The 24,626-nt window shown below is 36.9% G+C and overlaps 1 protein-coding gene across 1 annotated transcript; it reads left to right on the plus strand.

Annotated features, from left to right (window-relative positions):
• The first annotated feature begins 22,688 nt into the window (after positions 1–22,688).
• On the plus strand, positions 22,689–24,239 carry LOC125818005 (phospholipase A1-Igamma3, chloroplastic). Its single transcript, XM_049497505.1, has one exon. It carries the CDS (start codon positions 22,720–22,722, stop codon positions 24,232–24,234), a length of 1,515 nt encoding a protein of 504 aa, XP_049353462.1. The 5' UTR covers positions 22,689–22,719; the 3' UTR covers positions 24,235–24,239.
• Positions 24,240–24,626: the final 387 nt, after the last annotated feature.

Genomic DNA, 24,626 nt, shown 5'->3' on the forward strand with positions numbered 1-24,626 from the left:
GTAACAAGAAAGATACAATCTCAACATTTTGTGATGCTGACTGGGCGTCATGCTCCTTCACAAGAAGATCAGTTACAGGATTCATTATAAAACTAGGTGATTCACTCATCTCATTGAAGTCAAAGAAGCAAAATACGATTTCAAGAAGCTCAGTAGATGTTGAATACAAAAGCATGACAACTACAGTGTCTGAACTAACTTGGTTAACTGGATTAATAAAGGATCTTGGAGTGCAACTACAACTATTAGTATGCATTTACAGTGATAGCAAGTTAGCGATTCAAATTGCTGCCAATCCAGTGTTCCATGAAAGAACCAAACATATTGACATTGATTGTCATTTCATAAGAGAAAAAATTCAGAAAGGGCTAGTTAGAACAGAGCATATATCAACCAAAGATCAACCAGCGAATATTCTTACAAAAGGCTTAAGTAGACTATAACATGAAGTTCTCATGACCAAGCTAGGAATGTTTAATATGTTAACCACTCCTAGCTTGAGGGGGGTTGTTGGATAGAATGAAAGCATAAGGCCCAAATGTAAACTGTGGACCAATAAACTAAGAGGTCCCATATAATTAGGTAGTTAGATTAGTTAACTATAAATATCTCCAATGTACTCCTAACGGCTGCCAAGTTTTCTTCTCTCTACACTCTTTAGTTCAATGAGATATTTTCTTCTTTCGCTCTTCCTCCTGTATGTTTCTCATACTTCACCTCATTCTCCACGGTGGTTAGCGACATATAGTAGTAAGTGGTGGAGTGGATTTGTTGATTATGATTAATGATAGTTATGATAATAATGGTTGGTAACAGTGAGATACAAATACTAACGAAATTCATCATATTTGTATTCAGAAGTTGTGTAATACCATTTATTCTATTATTAACACAATATTACATTTATTTTAATGTTAATTATTATTTTCAATAATTTTTTATTTATTTATTGTTTGATGTGATACACACACGCTGACGTGCAATGCATGTACACTAAAATAATTAGATAAAGGTGTGGAAGCAAATATAAAACACAAATTTACTCGTACAATCCAAAGTGATCAAGCCATGAAGATACTAATATTTGAAATACAAAATATGACATGGCTCGATAATATATTAAGTCTACTAAAGAGGAAGTATCCTCCAGGATAGTGACTCTTTAGGTACCCGACGTAGCTAGGTGCTTGATTGATGACGACTCAATATAATTAATAGTCTAAAGTTAAAATTTATAATATGTCATAATGTTAATTGTGATGACGACTCAATATAATTAATAGTCTAAAGTCAAAATTTATAATATGTCATAAATTTTAAGATAAAATTCGAAGTTATTTTTTTTAGTTCACTCTATCATTTTTTTTAGATGGTAAACTATAAATTTATAATTTTAAGATTAATTCTTACATACATTTTTTTAATGGACGTATAATCACAGTGGCAGATCCAGGATTTCCATTAAGGGAGTTCGGAAAAAAAAAGAATAGTGCCTAAGATTTGAACTTGGAACCTCAAGATGAGTTTTGAACCCCTCAATCACTAAGTCAACCTCTAATCTTTCATTTAGGAGGTTCAAAATCAATATATAGACATAAAAATTCTTTAAAATACTTTAAATATATAACATTATTTTTTGCCCAGGGGGTTTGGATGAACCCCTCGGCAACCTCTAGGTCCCCCCTGCGTATAGAAATAATTTATTCTTAAAAAAATAGTAAGTGAGTATGAAGGCGTTAAATATCATTTTCCAAGTCTTTTTAATATAAAATTTCATCATCTTCTTGTACATGGACATAAATATCATTTTCAAGACTTTTTAATATCAAATTTCATTATTTTCTTGTATATTGACACAAGAATGCATTAAATTTTCTTTTCAATGTTTTGAATTTTAATTTCTATATTTAGAATTACAATTAAGTTTAATTCTTAAGCCAAAACATTCTTATAACCATTAGAAAATTAATGTCTCAAAATATTACAATTAATAATTAATTTATATTGTCATGACATTAGAGATCTAGTAAAATCTTTTTCTAGTTTTTAAGTTTGTAGTTAGAAATTTTTATTTTTTTGTTTTTTTGTAGAACTTTGCCTACTATTTTAGAACCTTGAATTAAATTACTTAAATATCATATCTATAAATAAGATTTGTGATAACAAATTCAATGTATTGTATTACAATAAATGGCTAACATTTTATTAACCTAAAAGAATATTTTATAATATAAATAAAGTATAAATGACAAATATAATTTATTTTTTTGCTTGTTATATCCAAGATAGAGATTTTCTAACTATAAAAATACAAAATTCAAATGAATGATACAACCACATAACAAAATCTATATGGGTAAAGAGATCATGCATAGAAAACCTAAAAAGTTATAAATAAAAACCCTGTAAGTATGATTAGGATCCAAATATGATATTAAATATTATATCAAATCAAAATCATATACCATGGATATTATGAGTTAAGAGGAAAAAAGTTATAAATAGGATCCAAATATGATATTAAATATTATATCAAATCAAAATCATATACCATAGATATTATGAGTTAAAGTGAAGTTCACGATAGATTTTAAAGTAATAAGCCATAAAATAATAAATCATAACCACATGTTTTTAAATCATACATTAAAAATTTTAAACCATAGCATACAGATGTAGAGTAGATATAAAAATTACGATTTTTATCAAATTCATTATATGTATAATTAAAACCTAGTATAAGTGAGGTACACAAGTGTGTCCAAAGAATTTCCAATACATAAACCCTAACAATTAAAAGTTGTTGTACTTTAATCGAGATTAGTGAAAAGAGATTTAAGAAGAAAAAAAAAACTGCTCACAAATCTAGAGTAATATTATCAATCGGAGTTATGTGAAATTCACGACAGATTTTAAAGTAATAAACCATAAAATAATAAATCATAACCACATATTTTCAAATCATACAGATCTAGAATAGATATAAAAATTAATATTTGAAATTCATTATATGTATAATTAAAACACAATCTCCTTTAACATATATGTCACGTCCTGAGCCTACACCCTGGACGGGACTGGCACTCGAGAACCATTTCTGGCCCCAAGCGAACCTTTGGCCTGACTAGACTCTCAGCGAAGCATTATTACAAGGATCAAATGCATTTATAAAACAACTGTCTCAAATTAAACTCAGAACGTTTTAAGGATAAAACATTCAAACTAGCCATAGATGGCAACTCAAGTCTTATAGAAAAACATCTGAAATACAAGACTAAAGAATTCTGACTACTCGTCTATGAAGCCTCTAAAAATAAGAGGGATGTTGGGACAAGACCCCCGATCATCCTGACAACTGAAATAGTAAAACAATGTAAAAGGAGTCCTCCGAAAAGCAATGAGGCTCACCAACTGACTCTAAGTGCTATACTGTATCAACGAGGTGGTGGATGTTGATCCTGGTTACCCCTGTGTCTGCATCATAAAATGATGCGGGCCAAATGACATCAGTACATTGAATGTACTAGTATGCGAGGGGAATAATAAACAATACATAAGCTTGAAATGAATCTAAAAAGAACACTTACCTTGGCTTTACTAAACTCATGAATAACTCAACTCAAATGCGAAGTAAAAACAACAATAATGGTGCAGTTTATTGATGAGTCCACAAATTGGACTCATCTAGGGATTTACTTTAATTGAAATAGTGTCCTTGAATGCTTGTTTTATATCAATAACTGATTAAAATGCTTAAGTTTCAGGTATTTGAAGTTTAAATGGAAGCATGGGTACTTAGGCGCAAAACGGAGCAAAAAGGGCTGAAAAGAACAAGAAAGGAAAGTCTGCGGATCGCCGAGTCCAACTGGGCAAGTCACCGAAAGGACCAGTACCGCATTTTATTCCAGTACGCGAAGCCCTGAAGGAAGTGGATCAATAGACGATGAAAGAAGCAGTCGGCGAGTCGCCAAATAGTTCCGTGAAGCAGTGCTGTACCGCCTAATGATCCAGAGTGCAAGGATGTTGAGGTCAAAACGCTGAAGGCGATGTGCTGACTAAAGGGCGGATTGCCGAATCTGTCGGCGATCTCGACTAACGTCACCAAACAATCCTCCGCAGCACAATCCTTGAAAACTATAAATACTAGTTAGAGTTGTAGTCTTTGTGTGGAACATTTTAGAGTAAAATTCTTATTATTCTATAGTATTTTTATATTTTTCTCTCAAGTTTGGAGAGGGTTTAATGGAGACTTGAAGAAAGGGTTTCATTTTCCCCAAGTTGGAAGTGGGTCTTCTCTATTCTTCTTCCATCACTTAATTGAAGGTTTAATTTCTTATACCCAGTTGATTTCATTATCATGTTAGGTATAATTTTTTATTTCTTGATGTGTGGCTAAAAACCCCTATTCTTGGGGTGTGATTTAGCGAATATGTGTTGATATTATTATTGGGTCTTGCTTGCTGATAGTTTAGGTGTATTTTAATGGTGATTTCACCTAGTGGTTGTGGTTTAAGTTAAAGGGTTTGTAGTTGCAAATACAAAGTCACCCATGTGTTTTCGGATTGCTCGAAAGGGAGGTTGCGAAACCAAGACCACTAGACTGATGGCCTAAGGAGTGGGCCGACATGAGGCTCAGCCCGAAAGGGTGAACCCTAGTCCCAAATCCTAACACTCAGCTGGAGAGAGTGAGTGGGGTAAGGCGTACGCTGGTCTTCATGCGTCAAATGGGTATCCGAGAGGAACGCATTTGAAACGGGGTAAGTTTCCCGAGAGGGAACTTATTTACATTTAAAGCTTAGCCTATTCACTATTATCTTGCAAATTTCCTAACGATAGAGTGTACCCAACATCTTAGTATCAATATGTATTGCGTTCACGCCCCAAGAATTTCTCCCCATACTTGATTCGCCTTTGTTTTCATTGTTATTTTGCTTAACTTGTTACAAAACCCCCTTTGATATTTGACAATTTTGTGTCACCATCAATTTACCATGTTTTTAATCGCAAATATATATAACTACAACTAATTTGAACGAAACTCTAATTAACTATCAATTCTCAAATTCGCTCCCTTGGGACACGACCCCAACCCTTAGTTGGGTTAATATATTATCAACTATCGTAGACACTGGTACCGTAGGTTAGTGTCGTTGGTCACGATAAGCATCATTTATACAAAGCATTTAAAACAATAAGTGGTAACTCAATGTATTAGAGAGATATTATAACAACTCAGTTTACACATATAATAAAGTAATATAATAGTGTGAGAGTTTCTCTAACCGACAACCACCACTATGAGCCTAAGTGATGATACAACGTCTCGCTCACGCTGTCAGAACTGTCATATACTTTGTCGTCATATAGAACACCACAACTAAGTGGATCCACTAGTCTATGCTAAAAAGCACTAAGGAATCATCTAAAAAGTATGATCATTTCTACCCATGATGGCTACATGGTTTATGGAGACTTGATGTAACGACCTGATCCTGTCGTTAGGGAAAAGCCAATGGAGAAAGAATTGGGGTCAGAAAACTTTTTGGTAGTAATTTTGGATTTCCTGGCCTAGTCCAGATTCAGACGAAATCGAAGTCAGTGAGGTCTAGGGAAATCTGGTAACAATCGGGTGAATTATTTATGATTTTGATTACATGAGTGGTTAGATAAGTCGTTAAGGAATCTGTACAACTTTATGGAATTAAATTCGGGTGAGTAGAACTCTCGGAATCAATCTTAGTGTGAACGACATTTTCTGAGCGTCGTTGGTTAAAGGTGTGTTGTGAAATGGGGGTCTTGGAATTATTAAAATAGCTCACTGGTTCTGTGCAAGCCGCTGGGGTGGGATTTCTGCCGCCAGGGCGGGGTCGCTATAGCGGGGTGGTGGCCGCTGTGGTGGGCCAGACGTGACTTAAAGTCATAAATAAACCCCTAAACGACCTTATTTGGCATTTTTTTATTTTTAGAGTTAAGGAACAAACCCCAGTCAACTCCTACTCATTTTTCATCATTCTTGAGGCTAAAGGTAAGCTTTTCACTCCCCGAATCTATTTTTCGATCCGTAAAACGTAATAGAATGGGTGAAAATTGATGTAGGAGGATTTTGTAATAGATTCTATGGTGGAAACAACCCTAATTTGGGTATTAGGATCTTGGGTTTGGTCTAGGGTTATTGGGTTTGTTATAGTCCGGATAATTAGACCTTTGATTGTTGATCATTGCGTTAATTGTATATTTTTATACCATGAACAAGCGAGAAGTATCCGGAAAAGGAAGATTCAAGTGTCATAGGGATTCGAGGTAGGTGTTGATTGTGATTCTATGATTGTGTGATGTATGTTCGTCCTTGCTTCATTATGATACTTGTATATGTATGAATGTTGCAATGTTGATCACACTTGTTGTAAATGAGCTAGAAAATTGATGAATGCCATGAAATCATGACTTAAATGTCTGATCTTCATGATATACTTGTGATTGTGATTGTGATTGTGGTGTGTGAATAGGATCGGTTGACACGTTCCGGTATAACTAACTTGGATCGGTTGCCACGTTACGGCATAACTATGGGATCGGTTGCCAAGTTTTGGCATAAATATGGGATCGGTTGCCACGTTCTGGCATGCTAAATATTTAGGTTTGGGTTCCATGAGAGGACCAATGATTTGACATATAAATGTGAAGTTGTTTGTTGTTCGTTGTTCGTGAAAGTTGATAATATTGTATATGTTGATATATATGCATGTGATTATAATGTTGTTTGACTTATTTATGTTGCACTAGTGGGATAGCTGTGTGATCCTACCAGTACATTTTGGTTGTGTACTGATTCTGCACTTGCTCTTAATTTTGTTGAGTACAGGGCATCTTCAAGCGGCTATTGACAGACCTCGCTTAGGAGATCAGTGATTGTCACTTCGAATTCAAGGGTGAGTCAATTTTTTCGGGCTACCTTGGAATTCTTTTTCGTCTATGTCCACCATTTCCAGACTTAGTCCTTTGTTTTAGTTAGTTCATTAGTATGGGGTGGTATCTCTTCTTGTTTAGACTTGTTGAATTTTATATGTTTTGGTACATTGACTTTCAGGTTCTAGGTTATTCTTATGCATTGTTAGCTATTATTGTTAGACTTTTGTTAGAGTTTATGGGAACTCTATTTTTATTTTCTTAGGGTTTGATTTAAATGCCTTAATTTTGATATTACTTTCTTGGTTGGGTTGTAGTAGTGATTCTCCCACCGGAGTGTTAGTGTGGGTGTAAATCATGACGGTCTGGGTCGTGACAAAGTTGGTATCAGATCCCTAGGTTCGTTGATCTCATTGTACCAAAATGAGTCTAGTAGAGTCTTGCAGAACGGTACGATGACGTCTGTACTTTTCTTCGAAAGGCTATAGGACTTTAGGAAAAACTCATTTTTTTCTACTTCTTCGTGCTATGACTTGAATCCAATTGGTATATGGGTGATACAAATTGGTGTCTTTCCTCATTCACTCTTTGGTCAGAGCTAGAGCAACAACAACGGTAACACCATCACTAGCAAGAGATGATGTATATAGACTACCGACTGTTGAATAGGGTCACCATTCAGAACAAGTATCCATTGCCTCAGATTGATAACCTTTTTGACCAATTGCAAGGTGCATCGATTTTCTCTAAGATTGATTTAAGGTCTGGTTACCATCAGTTAAATATTGAAGCGGTTAAGAATCAGGTTCGACCAAGATTTATGATTGAAACTAGCAGTTTTGTGGGGCTCACAACCTACTATTGTCGCTTGTGGTATGAGTTGAGCCCAGTTGGTATCTCCCGATTCCAATTGGTATCTCAACGAAGTGAACTAGACGTCGTAGTCTCGGCTGAAGGGACACACGCAAATTAATTGAAATTGAGAAGGTTCCAATTGGTATCTAGCTTTAAGGTTCGTATAAGGCATATATGATAAGTAATGGTCGTCTATGAAACGAACTAATTAGAGAATTTGGACTTATCTGCAAGTTGTAACTGATTGAGTGTCGTGAAACTTGTTATGAAAAGAGAGTCATCACGAGATTAGGTGCAAGGGTCTAGATAAATTATGATGTGGTTCGTAAGCGAGAAATCTGAACGTGAGTTGCGACCAACTGATAACCGTGAGAGAGTCTGGGTATATCCTGGGGAAGAGGATGTTGTAGTGTTGAAGTAACGTAAAGGGATTTTGGAGCGTGTATCATTGGGTTGACTCGAGGTAGGCAACGATTATCCTAGTTAAGGGGATTAAGTAGGGGTGGGCATTCGGTATTTTGGTTCGGTTTCAGTTTTTTATTTCAATTTTTGGTTCTTGTACAATTTGTACTGAACACCGAACCAAAATAAATCGGTTCGGTTTATATTATTTCGGTTTGGTTTTTGTTCATTCGGTTTTTGTTATGGATTTTTTAAAATTTTGTAATTTTTTTGTTTGTTTATTTTATTTATACCTGATGGTGGTCGTCGGAAGTGGAAAGAGGTCAATGGTCGACGCCTGGCTGTATGGAAACTAGAAAGATCGGCTGACGGCAGGTCGACTAGCGACTGATGCGTGCTGATCGACACCGGTCGCTGATGTGTTGCGGCTGCCTACTGGTCGATTTGCGGTTGTTGTGTGCTGTTATTGGTCGACGTCGATCGCCAGAACTCAGAAGTGGGAACAGTCGCTGTTGATGTAGATGTTGGAACTGGGATCAGTCACTTTTGTCCTTTGGGAAATGGGAACGACAGAAGTGACGAAATACTTGAGATTGTGATTGTGGTGTGTGAATGGGAATGGTTGCCACGTTCCGATATAACTAACTTGGATCGGTTGCCACGTTACGGCATAACTATGTGATCGGTTACCACATTTCGGCATAACTATGGGATCAGTTGCCACGTTTCGGCATGCTAACTGTTTGGGTTTGAGTTCCATGAGAGGATCAATGATTTGACATATAATTGTGAAGTTGTTTGTTGTTCGTGAATGTTGATAATATTGTATATGTTGATATGTATGCATGTGATTATAATGTTGTTTGACTTGTTTATGTTGCACTAGTGGGATAGCTGTGTGATCCTACCAGTACACTGTGGTTGTGTACTGATTTTGCATTTGCTCTTAATTTTGTTGAGTACAGGGCATCTTCAAGCAGGTATTGACAGACCTCGCTTAGGAGATCAGTGATCGTCACTTCGAATTCAAGGGTGAGCCAATTCTTTTGGGCTGCCATGGAATTCTCTTTCGTCTATGTCCACCATTTTCGGACTTAGGCCTTTGTTTTAGTTAGTTCATTAGTATGGGGGGTATCTCTTCTTGTTTAGACTTGTTGATCTTTAAATGTTTTGGTACATTGACTTTCAGGTTCTAGGTTATTCTTCCGCATTGTTAGACTTTTGTTAGAGTTTATGGGAACTCTATTTTTATTTTCTTAGGGTTTGATTTAAATGTCTTAGTTTTTAGATTATTTGCTTGGTTGGGTAGTAGTAGTGGTTCTCTCACTGGAGTGTTAGTGTGGGTGCCAATCATGACAGTCTGGGTCGTGACACTTGAGTTATTATGAACTCGCGTCCCCATATTGGTGCTCAATACTACTCCCAAAATATATTCAGCTCGTTTTTAAAAACCCATTTGTTTCTTTGGTTTGAGATAATTACTCAAAAACTAACTCAAAAGCTCTATTGGAAATAAGTGTTTCCTCTCTTGTTTAAATGTGAAAACATTTACTCTTTGGGAAAATACTTAGTTTCCATTTACTCATTTTGAAGAAATGAACTTCATTGGTTACTCTTACTTAACTCAAAACTCAAGTCTTAAAACAAGATTAAAACATTTGTAAAAGACTTCTTGGAAAGTCTCTATGAACTTTCTAAACTTGGCTTTTAACTTTTCTTGAATTTGAATTTACGTATTCAAGGTTATTATTCAAGTTTATGAATGATTTCTAAGTGTTTAGAAGTTATTTAGAGTAGTTAGAATCAATAGGAAGTGTTAGTACACTTTAGAAGGACTTAAATGAGCTAAACGACGAAAATCGAGTGGAGAAAGACGACCCAGGCGCATTGCTGGCGTGCCGCGCCAACCCCTAAGTTACTGGGGCTCATTTCTAGCGCACTACTGGGGCGCCATCCCCGCCTTCCTAGCGCTACAGGGGCGCATCACGCCAGCATTCCCCCAGGCGAATCTAATGAATTTTTCCTCTCGTTTCCAAACCTTAATTTTGATTAATTTCAATTATTTTTCTCAATATCTCTTTAGATTCAGGTACCCACTACATAAACACAAGAATCTAACTCAAGGAAACTCTAATAATCGACATTAGACTCTCAAGAACTCCTCAATCTCAACACAAAATTCAAGAACGAAAGCAATTCAAGAACACCCATCAAGAACATTCAAACTTCCAATATTTTTAGGATGAATTCATGCTGAAATAAACATGTTTGACACGTGGGTGAACGAACCCAATGTTATGAAAGTCTCACATACCTCGTAGGATCAAATCCTTGATGAAATCCGCAATCAATTCCTTACGAAAATGATGAATCTTGATTTTTCTCTTCTCTTCTCTCTAAAGCCCTAACGTGAATTTTTAATTGTGCAAACTGAACCAATTCAGTGTTGACCCTAATTAATTCACTAAAAACGAATTAAATCAAGTGGGTATGGAAAAGACCAAAATACCCCTTAAAAATCCGGATTAGACTATCCTTATTTGAACAATCCAACTTCAAATGGGTATATCTCACTCATACAAACTCGGAATCGTGTAAATTCGGCATCGTTGGAAAGATAACTCCTAGATCTTTCCTAAGGTATCTAGAAGAACACCTAACTCCTCCTAAGCTAGGAGTTATAGTTGTTTGAACTTGACTAAAAACCCAAACTTAGCATAACTTAACCAATTTTTCATATTTTTCCTTCTTTCCAAAAACAACTCTTTCTAATTCTAGCTCTTTCTAGTTCTTTTAAATAGCTAGGTGTTACAATATCTCCTCCTTGGGAGCATTCATCCTCGAATGAAATTACTCCTAGTAGGCTAAGGGTGTAACATATACATTTAGCTAAAACATCCAACAAACAACTCGAATACATCAAGTATATAAATTAAAGAGTACTAAGAAGAGAATTAGTACCTTGGTCTGGAATTTCTCCAGGCTCAAAGAGATATGGATATCTCTTCTTAATGTCATCTTCAGCTTCCCAAGTAGCTTTCTCAACAAATTGATTCCTCCAAAGGACTTTGACTGATGCTACTTTCTTGGTTATCAACTTGCGAACCTGGCGGTCTAGAATCTAAAAATGAATCTCCTCATAAGACAAGCTATCCTTGATACAAATATATTCAGTTGGTATGATAAGTGAAGGATCTCTCATGCACTTCTTCAACATGGAAATATAAAATACCGGATGAACCACTGCTAACTCTTGGGGTAGCTCTAACTCATAAGTTACATTACCAATCATTTTGGATATTCTGTAAGGGACAATATACTGAGGACTAAGTTTTGCTCCCAAATCGCACACGCAAGTGCACGTGGTCGTTCAAGTATTCAAGTGGCTCTTATAAAGAGTCAGGTATCGTACCCACATGGACTTATGTTTAGAATCACTTAATTTCTCCAACTTTCAGCTAAGTACAAGTGTTATCAAAATTCCAATAGTGATTTATTTTATAATTCTAAAGGTTAAACAAAAATTAAACAGATGTGATTAAATTTCAAAGGTTTAAAACAATGATTGGGTAAAGTCCAGGGCTACAGCTTTTATCACGATTCATGCAATTAATATAATTTAAATGGGTAATATCAACTATTGAATCAATGAATCATAAGGTTAAATGTATGATCATGGTCTCCCGACCTCTAAACGCCTATGATAAATAACAACCTAACTACATCGTGGAGCAGAGATAGGCTGGATTAAGTACCGAGCATTACGTTTTTTTCATGTATAGTGATCAATCATGGTTTCTAGGTATATCCCTATCATAGATACAAATTAACCCTAGTTCTTAAGAATTAATCATGCTCTTTATGCCCCAAGTTTTATCCTCTTATTCCTCTCCCGAGTTCAATTCAGACACTGTATTTATTTCAATGGTGATCAGTCACGAAATACGAAAAATAAGAGCATAAGAAAGATTCATATGATAATTGATATTAACCCAATGAAAACTTAATATATTACAATCATCATGTAGCCACAGCCCTAGAACTAGGGTATTTAGCTACTCATAATCAAAGATTCGATCAAACAATGTTTAAGTATCATAGACAGATTGAAGTACAAGAGTTTAGGAAATAACCCTAAAAATGATGAAAACGTTCTCCCAAGTAGTCGTTCTTCAAAACCCAAAAAAAATCTCTAATAAAATAAAATATTTAACTATTTATACTAAAAGTCGAAACGGCCAAAACTGGGACATCAGGGCGCGACGCGGAGCAGTGTTAAACTTTCATTCGAACGTAGTTGCTCTTCTCCACGACGCGAGCACTCCACGGAGTGTTCTGCCTCAAAATCTCATCTCGCCAATTAATTCAAAATCCCTTTCCGCGATGCGGAGAGGATACGGCTATGCCTTAAAATTATTTTCTTCTTTTTTCTTCCTTGCTTTAATCTCTTGTGTTCCCCATTGTCCATTTTCATGCCCGTTTCTCTCCTACACAACTAATCATATTGGTTAGCTTATATTCCAGGCCTTTCCTCCCAATTGAACGGAACTTCACCAGGTACTTTTAGACCTTCCCCACCACTAATCATATAGGTATTATTAGATTTCTAGGCATATAATATGCCTAAGATCACTAAGTTTCCCCTTCTTACCGAATCTCATAACACCCTTCATGGGTGAAACTTTCAAGTATACACAATCATCTACTTCAAAATCTAACTCCCTTCCCCTAACATCAGTGTAGGATTTATGACGACTCTGCGCTGTTTTCAACCTACCTTGAATGACTTTCACTTCTCCATAACTTGATGAACTAAGTCTGGTCCTATCAATCCAGTTTCACCAATTTCAAACCATCTAATAAGAGATCTGTATCTTCTCTCATAAAGAGCTTCATAAGAAGCCATCTGGATGCTAGACTGGTAACTATTATTGTAAGCGAACTCAATAAGAGGTAGGTGATCATCCCAATTTCCCTTGAATAACATATACTAATGTCTTGCTTTATTATGTTTAGGGTGTCAAATGAGCAGGTTGGGTTGAAATCTGAGATATTAAAATGGGTTGAAATAATATATGGTTTGGGTCCTGACCCGTTCAATTTGCCCCGCTTAATTTCAATAATTTTGATATATTGTTATTTAGGCCTCATTTGTTTAAACTTAATAGAGGTCTGAATCTTAATCATTCAGATTCAATTCATTAAGTGTGTTTGGTTTTTAGATCTGAATTTGAATGATTCAGATTCAGCCCATTAAGTTCATTTGTTTTTTTCAATAAGCCTCTTAATGGACCTAAAAAGGTTTGAATGGATCAGATCTGCAGGAGAATCTTAACACCATTCAGACTTATTTAATAAGTTATAAATTAATATTGTATAAGTAAAGACCCTCCTGATCATTTTTGTATTTTGCCTTTTGTGTGTCGTTTAGAGCATTCTTATATTGACCCCAAGTCATTTATGACTTGCTAGGACTAACAGTTCGGTTACCTGGTCGTTCGTTTGGTTATTGTGCAAGTTTTAGTGTTTTTGGAGCTTATGAACCTTGAACAATCATTTTCGATCAAAAGTTCAAGAAGATGACATAAGAATTCAATTATGACGATTCCATCAGCTCCATAAGGGTCATTTTAGGCTAATAGCATGGTCGACATGGCTCCCGAGGTTTTCAGTGTGAGTCGGTGCAATTAGAGGTTTTAACTTTAAGTTTAAGCCTAAGTTTAACTTTAATCAACATTCTGAGTAAACGCGCTCGGATAAGAATTTTGTCAATGCGGTTATCTCTGGAATGTCGAGTTTAGTCTAGATTGACCCTTCATTCATGTCTCGAGGTTTTTGATATTTTTTCAAGCCCTTTGTGGTATTTGACTTAAAAAGGCGATTGGGTTTGAGACCCACTTTTTATCAAGATGACCTCATATGGAAATTTCAACTGGTTTATTGAGTCCAGAATATCAAATTTGGTGTATTTGCATATCTGGTTTGCATGCATGGGGTTCCGAACGAGTTCAGAGCTCCCCGTCAGAGTTTTTAAGTTTTCAAAAATATGCTAAAATATGGTTTATTTGATGCAGAAAATTAGCATCCTTTTCAAAACTTTAAAACCTCTTAACTCCCTCATCTCTCAACCGAATTAGGCGATGAAGTGTGGGAGCTTTGTATTTTTGGTGGCTTTGCTGTAGGGTGTTCGGAAGTTGTTGAGTACGCATCGTTCGAGGTAAATTTGGTTATAAACCCGACTGTTAGGCCCTTTTTCGAGTTTTTGTTTTTGGCCTTCTTGTTTTGGTCATATTTCACTCATTTAGCTCGGTTTTGGGTGATTCAAAGTCCCACGTGTTGGTCATTATCGTGGATACGTTGTGAAGTGTTCAAGGAGTGATGGGAACCATTAAATTCTTGTAAATTTGGAGTTTAGACTGCTACATGTTCTCTTTTAAGTTGATTAAAGTGTGGTTTTCTTGCATGTTGGGTTTTGCTGCATTTTGAGCCTCGAATTGCCTTCCATTTTGGAACACAAGCTTGGGGCACTATTTTGGGTCTATTGACGGAATCAAATTCGAATAGTTTAGTGCGGATCCCACGATTCTCATTTTGACTTCAAAATTAATCCGTCTCCATTTGTTGTGATTTTGGTGTCAAAATGACCGTACTAACATTGTGATCGTATTTTTGATAGAGTGACAACGTTCAAAGGTCATCCAAGAAGGAAAACTCTTGTAAAGTAATTTGGAGCGCGCGCGATCGGCCTTAAGGTAGGCTACGACTTCCTTTCTATTAGATTGAGCTTAATTGTGTAAAAACATGTCGATTGGAGTGAATTAGGGGTAGGTACCAATTTTCTACTTTACTTTGATTAGATACCTTATATTATGATCGATTGGCCATATTTCGGGTGTAGTACGATGTTAACCGATTTAGTAGAATTGCATGCTTATGTGCTAACTGTTATTGTATGCTATGTGTTGTATGTTTTGTTCATCCTTAACCCTAATCATGATGTCCTTAGTCTAGGTTAAGCTAGCTTGCATTAGACTTATGACCTGTGTGGGTTGGATAGTCTTGACATTTTGTTGACGTCGTTCGGATGACTTAGCTCATTGTAGACTGGAGTGGCAGACTTGAGTTTGATAGTTTGAGCCTTAGATTAGGTGTTATCACTACTTGCTGCACTTCTATTTCTGCTCCCTCTAATTCTGCAGTTTTGACGCGTTCTTAAAGGTACGATAAATCATTAGAGGCGTGGGATTGAGATAGTATAAGCTTGGAGCCTTTTTGTGATTTCTTAGAGTGGACGGCGTTCCACGATGGATGTTGTTGGATTGGATCCTATTGGAGATACCATCACCCCCGAGGTCGTTCTTTCTAGCTGGGTTGGGAGCGTATCGCTGACTAGGTAGACTTGGTGATTTCGGTGATTGCCCTCGGGCCTCTCTTTCTAGCAGGGTTGGGAGTGTGTTGCTGACTAGGTGTCCCCGGGTCACTCTTTCTAGCTGGGGTGGGAGATAACTGCATGGTAGAACGACTCACGTTATCTACCTTATCCACGGGTCCCTCTTTCTAGCTGGGCTGAGAGTCGACTATTTGGTTGGGTGCCCCCTAGGGTCACTCTCTCTAGCTGGGCCGGGAGTGCACTGCTGACTGAGTGGAGTCTGATGGATTATCTTGGTTACTTTGGACTGAAAGCCTAATTTTCTTCTTTCTCAATAGACTTAGCTATTTTGTGTACCTGTCGGGCTTATGGGGGTTCGTTCAGGTTTAATTTATACTTGTGCACGAGTGTACCTTCTGGGCTTATGGGGGTCCAGTTAGGTTTAGTTTAGTCGTACTTAGTTTATTTCTGGTATGCTCGTGTGCTTTCTTTTCATATCCATTTTGACCTCTCTGTGTCTAGATTCTATCATTTCTTATAGTTTTTACCCATTTTGCTCAGTCAACCTTTGATGCCTACGGAGTACCCTTTTTTTTTGTACTCATGCTACACATTGCATTTATTTCATGATGCAGGTCCCAATACCAGTTACCAGCGGTGATCATGATGGAGTGTTGAGATTCATCGGTTACATCTATGTTCCGAGAGTTGGGGATTTGATATAGTTGATACTTTCTGAGGCCCATGAGTCTAGATACTTTATCCATCCGAGCACAGCGAAGATGTATCATTATTTGAGGCAGCATTACTGGTGGAGTGGGATGAGGAGAGATATTGTTGACTTTGTTTCCCGTTGCTTGTGCTGCCAGCAGGTAAAAGCCGAGCATTTGAGGCCTGGTGGTGAGTTTCAAAGATGACCCAATCCGAAGTGGAAATGGGATCGCATTACTATGGATTTTATGGTTGGCCTACCGCGGAATTCTAGATGTGTTGATAGCATTTGGGTCATCATTGATCGACTGACAAAGTCAGCACGTTTCCTTCATGTTCAATCTTCATTTAGCGCCAAGAGGTTGGCTCGTATCTACATTCGGGAGGTGGTTCGACTTCATCATGTGCAAGTTTCTATTATTTCATATCGGGGTTCTCAGTTCACGTATAACTTTTGGAGGACTTTGCAAGATGAGTTGGGCACCCAGGTTGACCTTAGCACAACTTTCGACCCGCAGACTGATGGTCAGTCGGAGCATACTATTCAAGTCCTTGAGGACATGTTGTGGCTTGTGTTTTTGAGTTTGGTGGTTATTGGGACCAATTCTTGCCTTTGGCGGAGTTTGCGTATAACAACTGCTACCATTCTAGCATTCAGATGGCCCCATTTGAGGCCTTGTATGGTTGGCGTTGTCGCTCTCCAGTAGGTTGGTTAGATTCTACAGAGCCCAGGCCGTGGGGTACGAATTTTATTCAGTAGGCTTTGGACCAGGTGAGAGTGATTCAGGATAGACTCCGAACGGCTCAGAGTAGGCACCAGAGTTATGCGGATCAAAGGCGTCGACCTTTGAGATTCTCTGTTGGTAATCGAGTATTCCTCCGTCTGTTTCCCATGAAGGGCGTGATGAGGTTTGAGAGGCGGGGCAAGCTTAACCCCAGGTACATTAGGCCTTTTGAGATACTCCGGACAGTTGGGGAGGTTGCTTATGACTTAAACCTACCTCCAGCATTTTCAGCCATCTACCCGATTTTCCATGTCTCGATGTTGCGCCGGTATGTTCCTGATGAGTCTCATGTGCTCCAGTATGATGCAGTTGAGTTAGATGACCGTTTGACATTTGTAGAGGAGCTAGTTGGCATTCTAGCCAGAGATGTGAGGAGATTAAGCTCGAGAGCCATTCATGTTGTTAAGGTCCGTTGGAGGCATCGTCCAATCAATGAGGGTACCTGGGAAACCGAACAGGAGATGTGAGAGAAGTTTCCCGGCTTGTTTGAGCCTTCATATACTTCTTGACTCTTACTTTCATGGATGAAAGTCCTTTTTAGTAGTAAATATTGTAAAGACCCTCCTGATCATTTCTGTGGTTTGCCTTTTGTGTGTCGTTCAGAGCGTTCCTACAGCGACCCCAAGTCATTTATGACTTGCTGGGACTAATAGTTCGGTCACCTGGTCGTTCGTTTGGTTATTGTGCGAGTTTTAGTGTTTTTGGAGTTTATGAACCTTGAACTATCATTTTCAATCAATGGTTTAAGAAGATGACATCAAAATTCAATTCTGACGATTACATCAGCTCTAGAAGGGTCATTTTAGGCTAGTAGCATGGTCGGCATGGCTCCTGAGGTTTTCAGTGTGAGTCGGTGAGATTAGGCGTTTTAACTTTAAGTTTAAGCCTAAGTTTGACTTTAGTCAACATTCTGAGTAAACATGCTCGGATAAGAATTTTGTCTACGTGGTTAGCTCCGAAATGTTGTGTTTGGTGTAGATTGACCTTTTGTTCGTGTCCCGAGGTTTTTGATATTTTTCCGAGCCCTTTGTGGTTTTTGACTTAAAATGACAGTTGGGTGTGGGACCTACTTTTTATCAAGAAGACCTCGTATGGAAATTTTGATTACGCCATTGAGTCTGAAATATCAAATTTTGTGTTCTTACATATCTCGTTTGCATGCATGGGGTTCCGAACGAGTTCAGAGTGCCCCGTCGAAGTTTTTAAGTTTTCAAAAATTATGCTGAAATCTGGTTTATTTACAGAAAATCAGCACCATTTCCAAAACTTTAAATCCTCTTAACTCCCTCTTCTATTAACCGAATTAGGCGATGAAGTGCGGGAGCTTCGTATTTTTGGTGGCTTCGATGTAGAGTGTTCGAAAGTTGTCGGGTGTGCGTTGTTCCCGGTAAATTTAGTTATAAACCTAACTATTAGGCCCTTTTTCGAGATTTTGTTTTTGGCCTCCTTGTTTTGGTCATATTTCACTCATTTAGCTCGATTTTGGGTGATTCGAAGTCCCAGGTGTTGGTCATTATCGTGGATACGTCGTGGAGTGTTCAAAGAGTGATTGGCACCATTCAATTCTTGTAAATTTGGGTGCTGCATATTTTCTTTTAAGTTGATTGAATTGTGGTTTTCTTGCATGTTGGGTTTTGCTGCGTTTTGAGCCTCGAATTGTCTTTCATTTTGGAACACAAGTTCGGGGTACTTTTTTGGTTCTCTTGACGGAGTCAAATTCGAACAGTTTAGTGTGGGTCCCACGATTCTCGTTTTGACTTCAAAATTTACCCGTCTCAGTTTGTTGTTATTTTGGTGTCTAAACGATCGTACTAATGTTGTGATCCTATTTTTGATTGAGTTACAGCGTTCAAAGGTCGTTCGGGAAGGAAAAGCTATTGCAAAGTGATTTGGAGCGCGCACGGTATGTCGGCCTTAAGGTAGGCTACGACTTCCTTTCAATTAGATTGAGCTTAACGGTGTAAAATTATGTCGATTGGAGTGAATTGGTAGTGGGTACTAGTTTTCTACTTTACTTTGATTAGATACCTTATGTTATGATCGATTGGCCATATTTCGGGTGTAGTACCATGTTAACCGGTTTAGTAGAGTTGCATGTTTATGTGCTAAATGTTATTATATGTTATGTGTTGTATGTTTTGTCCATCCTTAACCATAAGCATGATGTCCTTAGTCTAGGTTAGGCTAGCATTGCATTAGACTTATGACCCATGTGGGCTGGATAGCCTTGACTTTCTGTCGACGTTGTTCAGATGATTTAGCTCCTTGTAGACTGAAGTAGTAGACTTGAGTTTGATAGTTTAAGCCTTAGATTAGGTGTTATCCCTGTTTGTTGTACTTCTTATCTTCTCCCTTTAATTTTGTGGTTCCGACGCGTTCTCAAAGGTTCGGTGCATTACTAGAGGCGTGAGATTGAGATAGTATAGGCTTGGAGCCTTTTCTGTGATTTCTTAGAGTGGACGGCGTTCCACGATGGTTGTTGTTGGATTGGATCCTATTGGAGATACCATCACCCCCAAGGTCGTTCTTTCTAGCTGGGCTGGGAGCGTATCACTGACTGGGTAGACTCGGTGATTTCGGCAATCACCCCCGAGCCTCTCTTTCTAGCTGGGCTGAGAGTGTGTTGTTGGTTGGGTGTCCCCGGGTTGCTCTTTCTAGCTGGGCTGGGAGTTGACTGCATGTAGGACGACTCGTGATATCTACCTCACCCACGGGTCTCTCTTTCTAGCTGGGTTGGGAGTGGACTGTTTGGTTGGGTGCCCCCTAAGGTCACTCTTTCTAGCTAGGCCGGGAGTGCACTGCTGGCTAGGTGGAGTCTGATGGATTATCTTGGTTACTTTGGATTGGAAACCCGATTTTCTTCTTTCTCAATAGACTTATCTATTATGTGTACCTGTCGGGCTTATGGGGGTTCGTTCAGGTTTTATTTAAACTTGCGCACGAGTGTACCTTCTGGGCTTATGGGGGTCCAGTTAGGTTTAGTTTAGTTGTACTTAATTTATTTCTGGTATGCTCGTGTGCTTTCTTTTCATATCCGTTTTGACCTCTCTGTGTCTAGATTCTATCTTTTCTTATTGTTTTTACCCCTTTTGCTCAGTCAACCTTTGATGCCTACTGAGTACCCTTTTGTTTTGGTACGCATGCTACATATTGCATCTATTTTGTGATGCAGGTCCCAGTACCAATTACCAGCGGTGATTAGCTTCGGCCTTCTTTTGCAACTGTTATTCGGAGACGAGGGTGAGCACTTGGCGTTTTGGGTTTGTCTTGTCTCCTTCATTTTTTTTAGTTAGTTTTGTTGCTTTTGAGACACGCTTTATTGTGGTCCACTTTTAGGACTTGTACTCTTTATTAGATAGATCTGTACTAGTGACTTCCAGGTTCTGGGAGGGATTTCTGTATATATTTATTTTGGCTTGCTTTCGCCTTGTTGTCCTTGTTTAGATTATTGTTTTCGCCTGTTTCTGCCCTTACGCTCATTACTTGATGTTATGGGTTACGGATTGGCTTACCTATTGGTAGGTATAGTAGGTTCCATCATGACTCGAGAAATCGGGTCGTGACAGTATCACCTCTTTTTGTCTTTGTGTGACTTTTCCTCTCACAACTACAAACTTTCTTCCTCTCTTTTATCAATCAAACACCAATTTTTTGCTTCTTGAACTGGTTAGTTTTCATAGTCTTTACATGTATTTTTTTTATATCAATAATTTTCTTAGGGTGTACTGATATTCGTCAAGAACACTTGTTGCAATAATATTTTTAGTGTATTCATGTTCATCAAGGTTTTTGAGTGAAAAAATAATATTCATAATTAAATTTAATAACTATGTATACATATTTGAGGTCTCTTATTAGAATTTTGTCTTGGACAAATAATTTTATTGAGACTCTTTGATCATCAAATCCATTTGTGAGATAACATATATTATTGTTGTTGAACAAGGTGGTGACAAAAATAATGGAGCTCTTAATAATTCTTCATCCCAATCTTCAGTTTCAGCTGGAAAAAAAAGTTTTGGAGAAGAAAAAAAACTTATTCGTCTGAATTGGAAATTGATGAGAAGATGATTATTGCTCTAGAGTTATTGATTAAAATAATAGTGCACCTACATTTGAAGAATATATGGAAAAAATTAGATGGACTTGGATGGGAAGAGTCATTATACAGTACATGTGTTAGTATATTTTGTGAAAGTGTCCACTACAAAAAAGCATGAATGACGTTAAAGGTTCACAAGTTAGAGAATTGGATTAAGTTTATCAGAAAAAAGATAAGAATTCTTTAGTTTTTCTAATTAGCCAAAATATATGTTAGGCGCCGATAATGTGATACCTTATTTATTATTTTTTAACTAGTATTTATAATACTTATTGAACTTTTTGATATTATATTGTGCCTATAAAATACTTTATATTCGTGTTTTTTTTTTATGTTATGCTTGATGATTATGATATTTTTTTAATCAAAAAGTAATTGTTTTGTTGAAATGAATTTTTTATAATATTTTATTAATATAATGTTTGATTTCATATGCACATTCAGATATTGAAAACAAACAATAATCATTCAGTGTTCAGATTTGGAGACAGCATCTTAATATTCGGATGTGTATTCAGATCTAGACACCTAGCTCTTAATGCAAATCTTAATGTTCAGACGTATATTCAGATTCAGAGGTCTTAATCTTAATGAAAACAAATAAGGCCTTAAATTTTATAACCACAACTTGAATTTCAACTAAAGAATTTTTTTAAAAAAAAGTTACAAATAGATAGATAACTTCTAAAAGATATAAAATAGATAATAATTTATACCTTTAATATAGGAACGTACATTACATCAATGCAAATAGATAGTCTTGAAACGAATTGAAATTGGAGATTAAATTGAACTCAATTGATCAGGATTCTCTTAAAATGGGTTAGGACTTGAATGGATTGAAATTGTACTCAAATCAAATTATCTTGAGTTCAACCCTTAAAATTATGGACGAGTTAAGTAGGCCAATTTTGACACCTCTAATTATGATTATTACAATCTCTTTTGTAGTCAATACTCAATACACTAGACAGTTGTATTTTCATTTCTCCATTTCCACACGCTTTTGTCATTTTCATTTCTCCATTTCCACAAAACTCTTCCCCTTTGATTGTAAAATCCAAGTATAGTTTTCTACAATCTAATGAAGATATCGACCTAATTTATTGTTACATGACTATCATACATTATTGTTGGTTGTTGAACGTCTCTATTTTCTTTCCTCTTTAGCATGTTCTCCCTAGATGTGGCATTACTAGACAAGGACATATTGAGAAATAAAGGGTGTATTTTACATTTTTTTAAAATCATGTTTAATTGATTAAAATGTTTCACAAAATCAACGGCGCACTACCCATAGTATTTGACTTATATATAAAAGATAACCACACGTTTTCGGCGAAATAGTCTAAAAAATATTTTTTTTTCAGATCTTTTATATGTAAAAATAAAGATTTAATGGACATAAAACTAAAAACAAGTCTCTCCCCGTATTTTCGAAGAGAGCTTCTTTTTCAAACCATCACACTCAAAAAGAAATTAAAGCATCTTGTACTTAATTTATCTCCTATACCACCAAGCTTATCACTTGCCCCATATGATAACAACAAATCAAACACAAGAAAGAAAGATTCTAATCAATATTCATCATGGCTTCCTTTCAATCATCTCTCACCAATCCCAAACACAAAAGAAACCATACTTCCCTAGAAGTTTTTCCATTATGGAACACATTCAAAGCCAAAAACCTCTCTTTCCCAAACAAAAGACTTTCACCAAACCTATCTTTGAAAACATCTTCATGTCTTTCAAATTTAGACTCCAACAATATTGAACTCCAACAATATGATCAAGAAGAGAAAAAACCCCTTCATGAGATGTGGAGAGAAATTCAAGGATGTAACAATTGGAAAGGTTTACTTGATCCTATGGATTCTCATCTAAGAAAAGAAATCATTCGTTATGGTGAATTTGCTCAATCTTGTTATGACTCATTTGACTATGATCCTCATTCAAAATATTGTGGTACTTGCAAGTATCAACCATCACACTTTTTTGACAAGATCAACATGTTGAAAAAAGGTTATGAAATGAAAAGATACTTATATGCAACTTCAAATATCAACTTACCAAATTTCTTCCAAAAATCGAAAATGAGCAATGTATGGAGCCAACACGCGAACTGGATGGGGTATGTAGCCGTAGCCACAGATCCTGAAGAAATAAAACGTCTAGGGAGACGTGACATAGTGGTTGCATGGCGTGGCACGGTGACTTATCTAGAATGGATCCATGACCTACAAGACATTTTACATCCTGCTCATTTTCGCGATGATCCTAACATCAAGATTGAGACAGGGTTCTTCGATATGTATACTAAAAAAGAAAATAATTGTCACTATGCTTCATTTTCAGCTCGTGAACAAATTTTAGCGGAGATTAATCGATTAATTGAAAAATACCAAGGTGAAGAGCTAAGTATTACTATTACAGGACATAGTCTTGGTGCAGCATTGGCTTTGTTAAGTGCTTATGACATAGCTGAGATGAAATTGAATATTTTACATAATGGTAAGTCTATTACAAAAATTATTCCTATTAGTGTTTTTTCATTTGCTGGACCTAGGGTTGGAAATCTTAAATTTAAAGAAAGATGTGAAGAGCTTGGAATTAAAGTTTTAAGAGTTATAAATGTGCATGACAAAGTGCCAACAGTGCCTGGAATTATTACAAATGAGAAATTTCTATTCCAAAAGCAATTGGAAGAGAAATTTTCATTTGCTTGGAGTTATGCTCATGTAGGGGCGGAGCTAGCCTTAGATCATCATCGTTCTCCTTTTCTAAAGCCCAATAGTGATTTGGGCTGTGCACATAACCTTGAGGCCCATTTACATCTTGTTGATGGGTACCATGGGAAGGTACGCGCTTTTCGCTCTGCCACTGGTAGGGATGTTGCCCTTGTGAATAAGGATTCGAGTTTCTTGAAGGAGGAGTATGGCGTGCCACCGTTTTGGTGGCAAGATGAGAATAAAGGTATGGTGAGAACGAGCGATGGGCAATGGGTGTTGCCGGAGAGGCCGGTAATTGAGGCCCATCCACCCGATACGGCCCATCATTTTCAACAAGTTCTTAAACTTGCGAGAGCTAGGCTAAATTTACCATAATTATTAATCATTATGTTTTTATCTTTCAATAAAGTTTGCTTTTGTAAACAAAAATTACATAAATGGATTTGCTAGCTATGATGAGAATGTGTGGATTTCAATTTAGTGCTTTGAAGAATATTGTGATACTCAATTATTAATTAAGTGACTAAGAATTGTCATTTCAAAATTATGCTTGCTTGGTTTAATTTATTTCTAGAACTTTTATTTATCATCTACATTGACTACTTAGTTTGTCTTTTTGTACATAAATCATCTATCCAAAAGAAATCAAACAAGGGATCCGGAAATATCAATAATATTTCTATGTTTATTCCTTTCAGAAAAAGATTACTTCCGTAGAAGAGGGGGAAAGGCTGCTTAGATAGGGTGATAGCCCGGTAAGGTGGGAT

The sequence above is a fragment of the Solanum verrucosum genome, unplaced genomic scaffold, assembly GCF_900185275.1.
Source record: "Solanum verrucosum unplaced genomic scaffold, falcon-dt-bn FXZP01000253.1, whole genome shotgun sequence".
Lineage (NCBI taxonomy): Eukaryota > Viridiplantae > Streptophyta > Magnoliopsida > Solanales > Solanaceae > Solanum > Solanum verrucosum.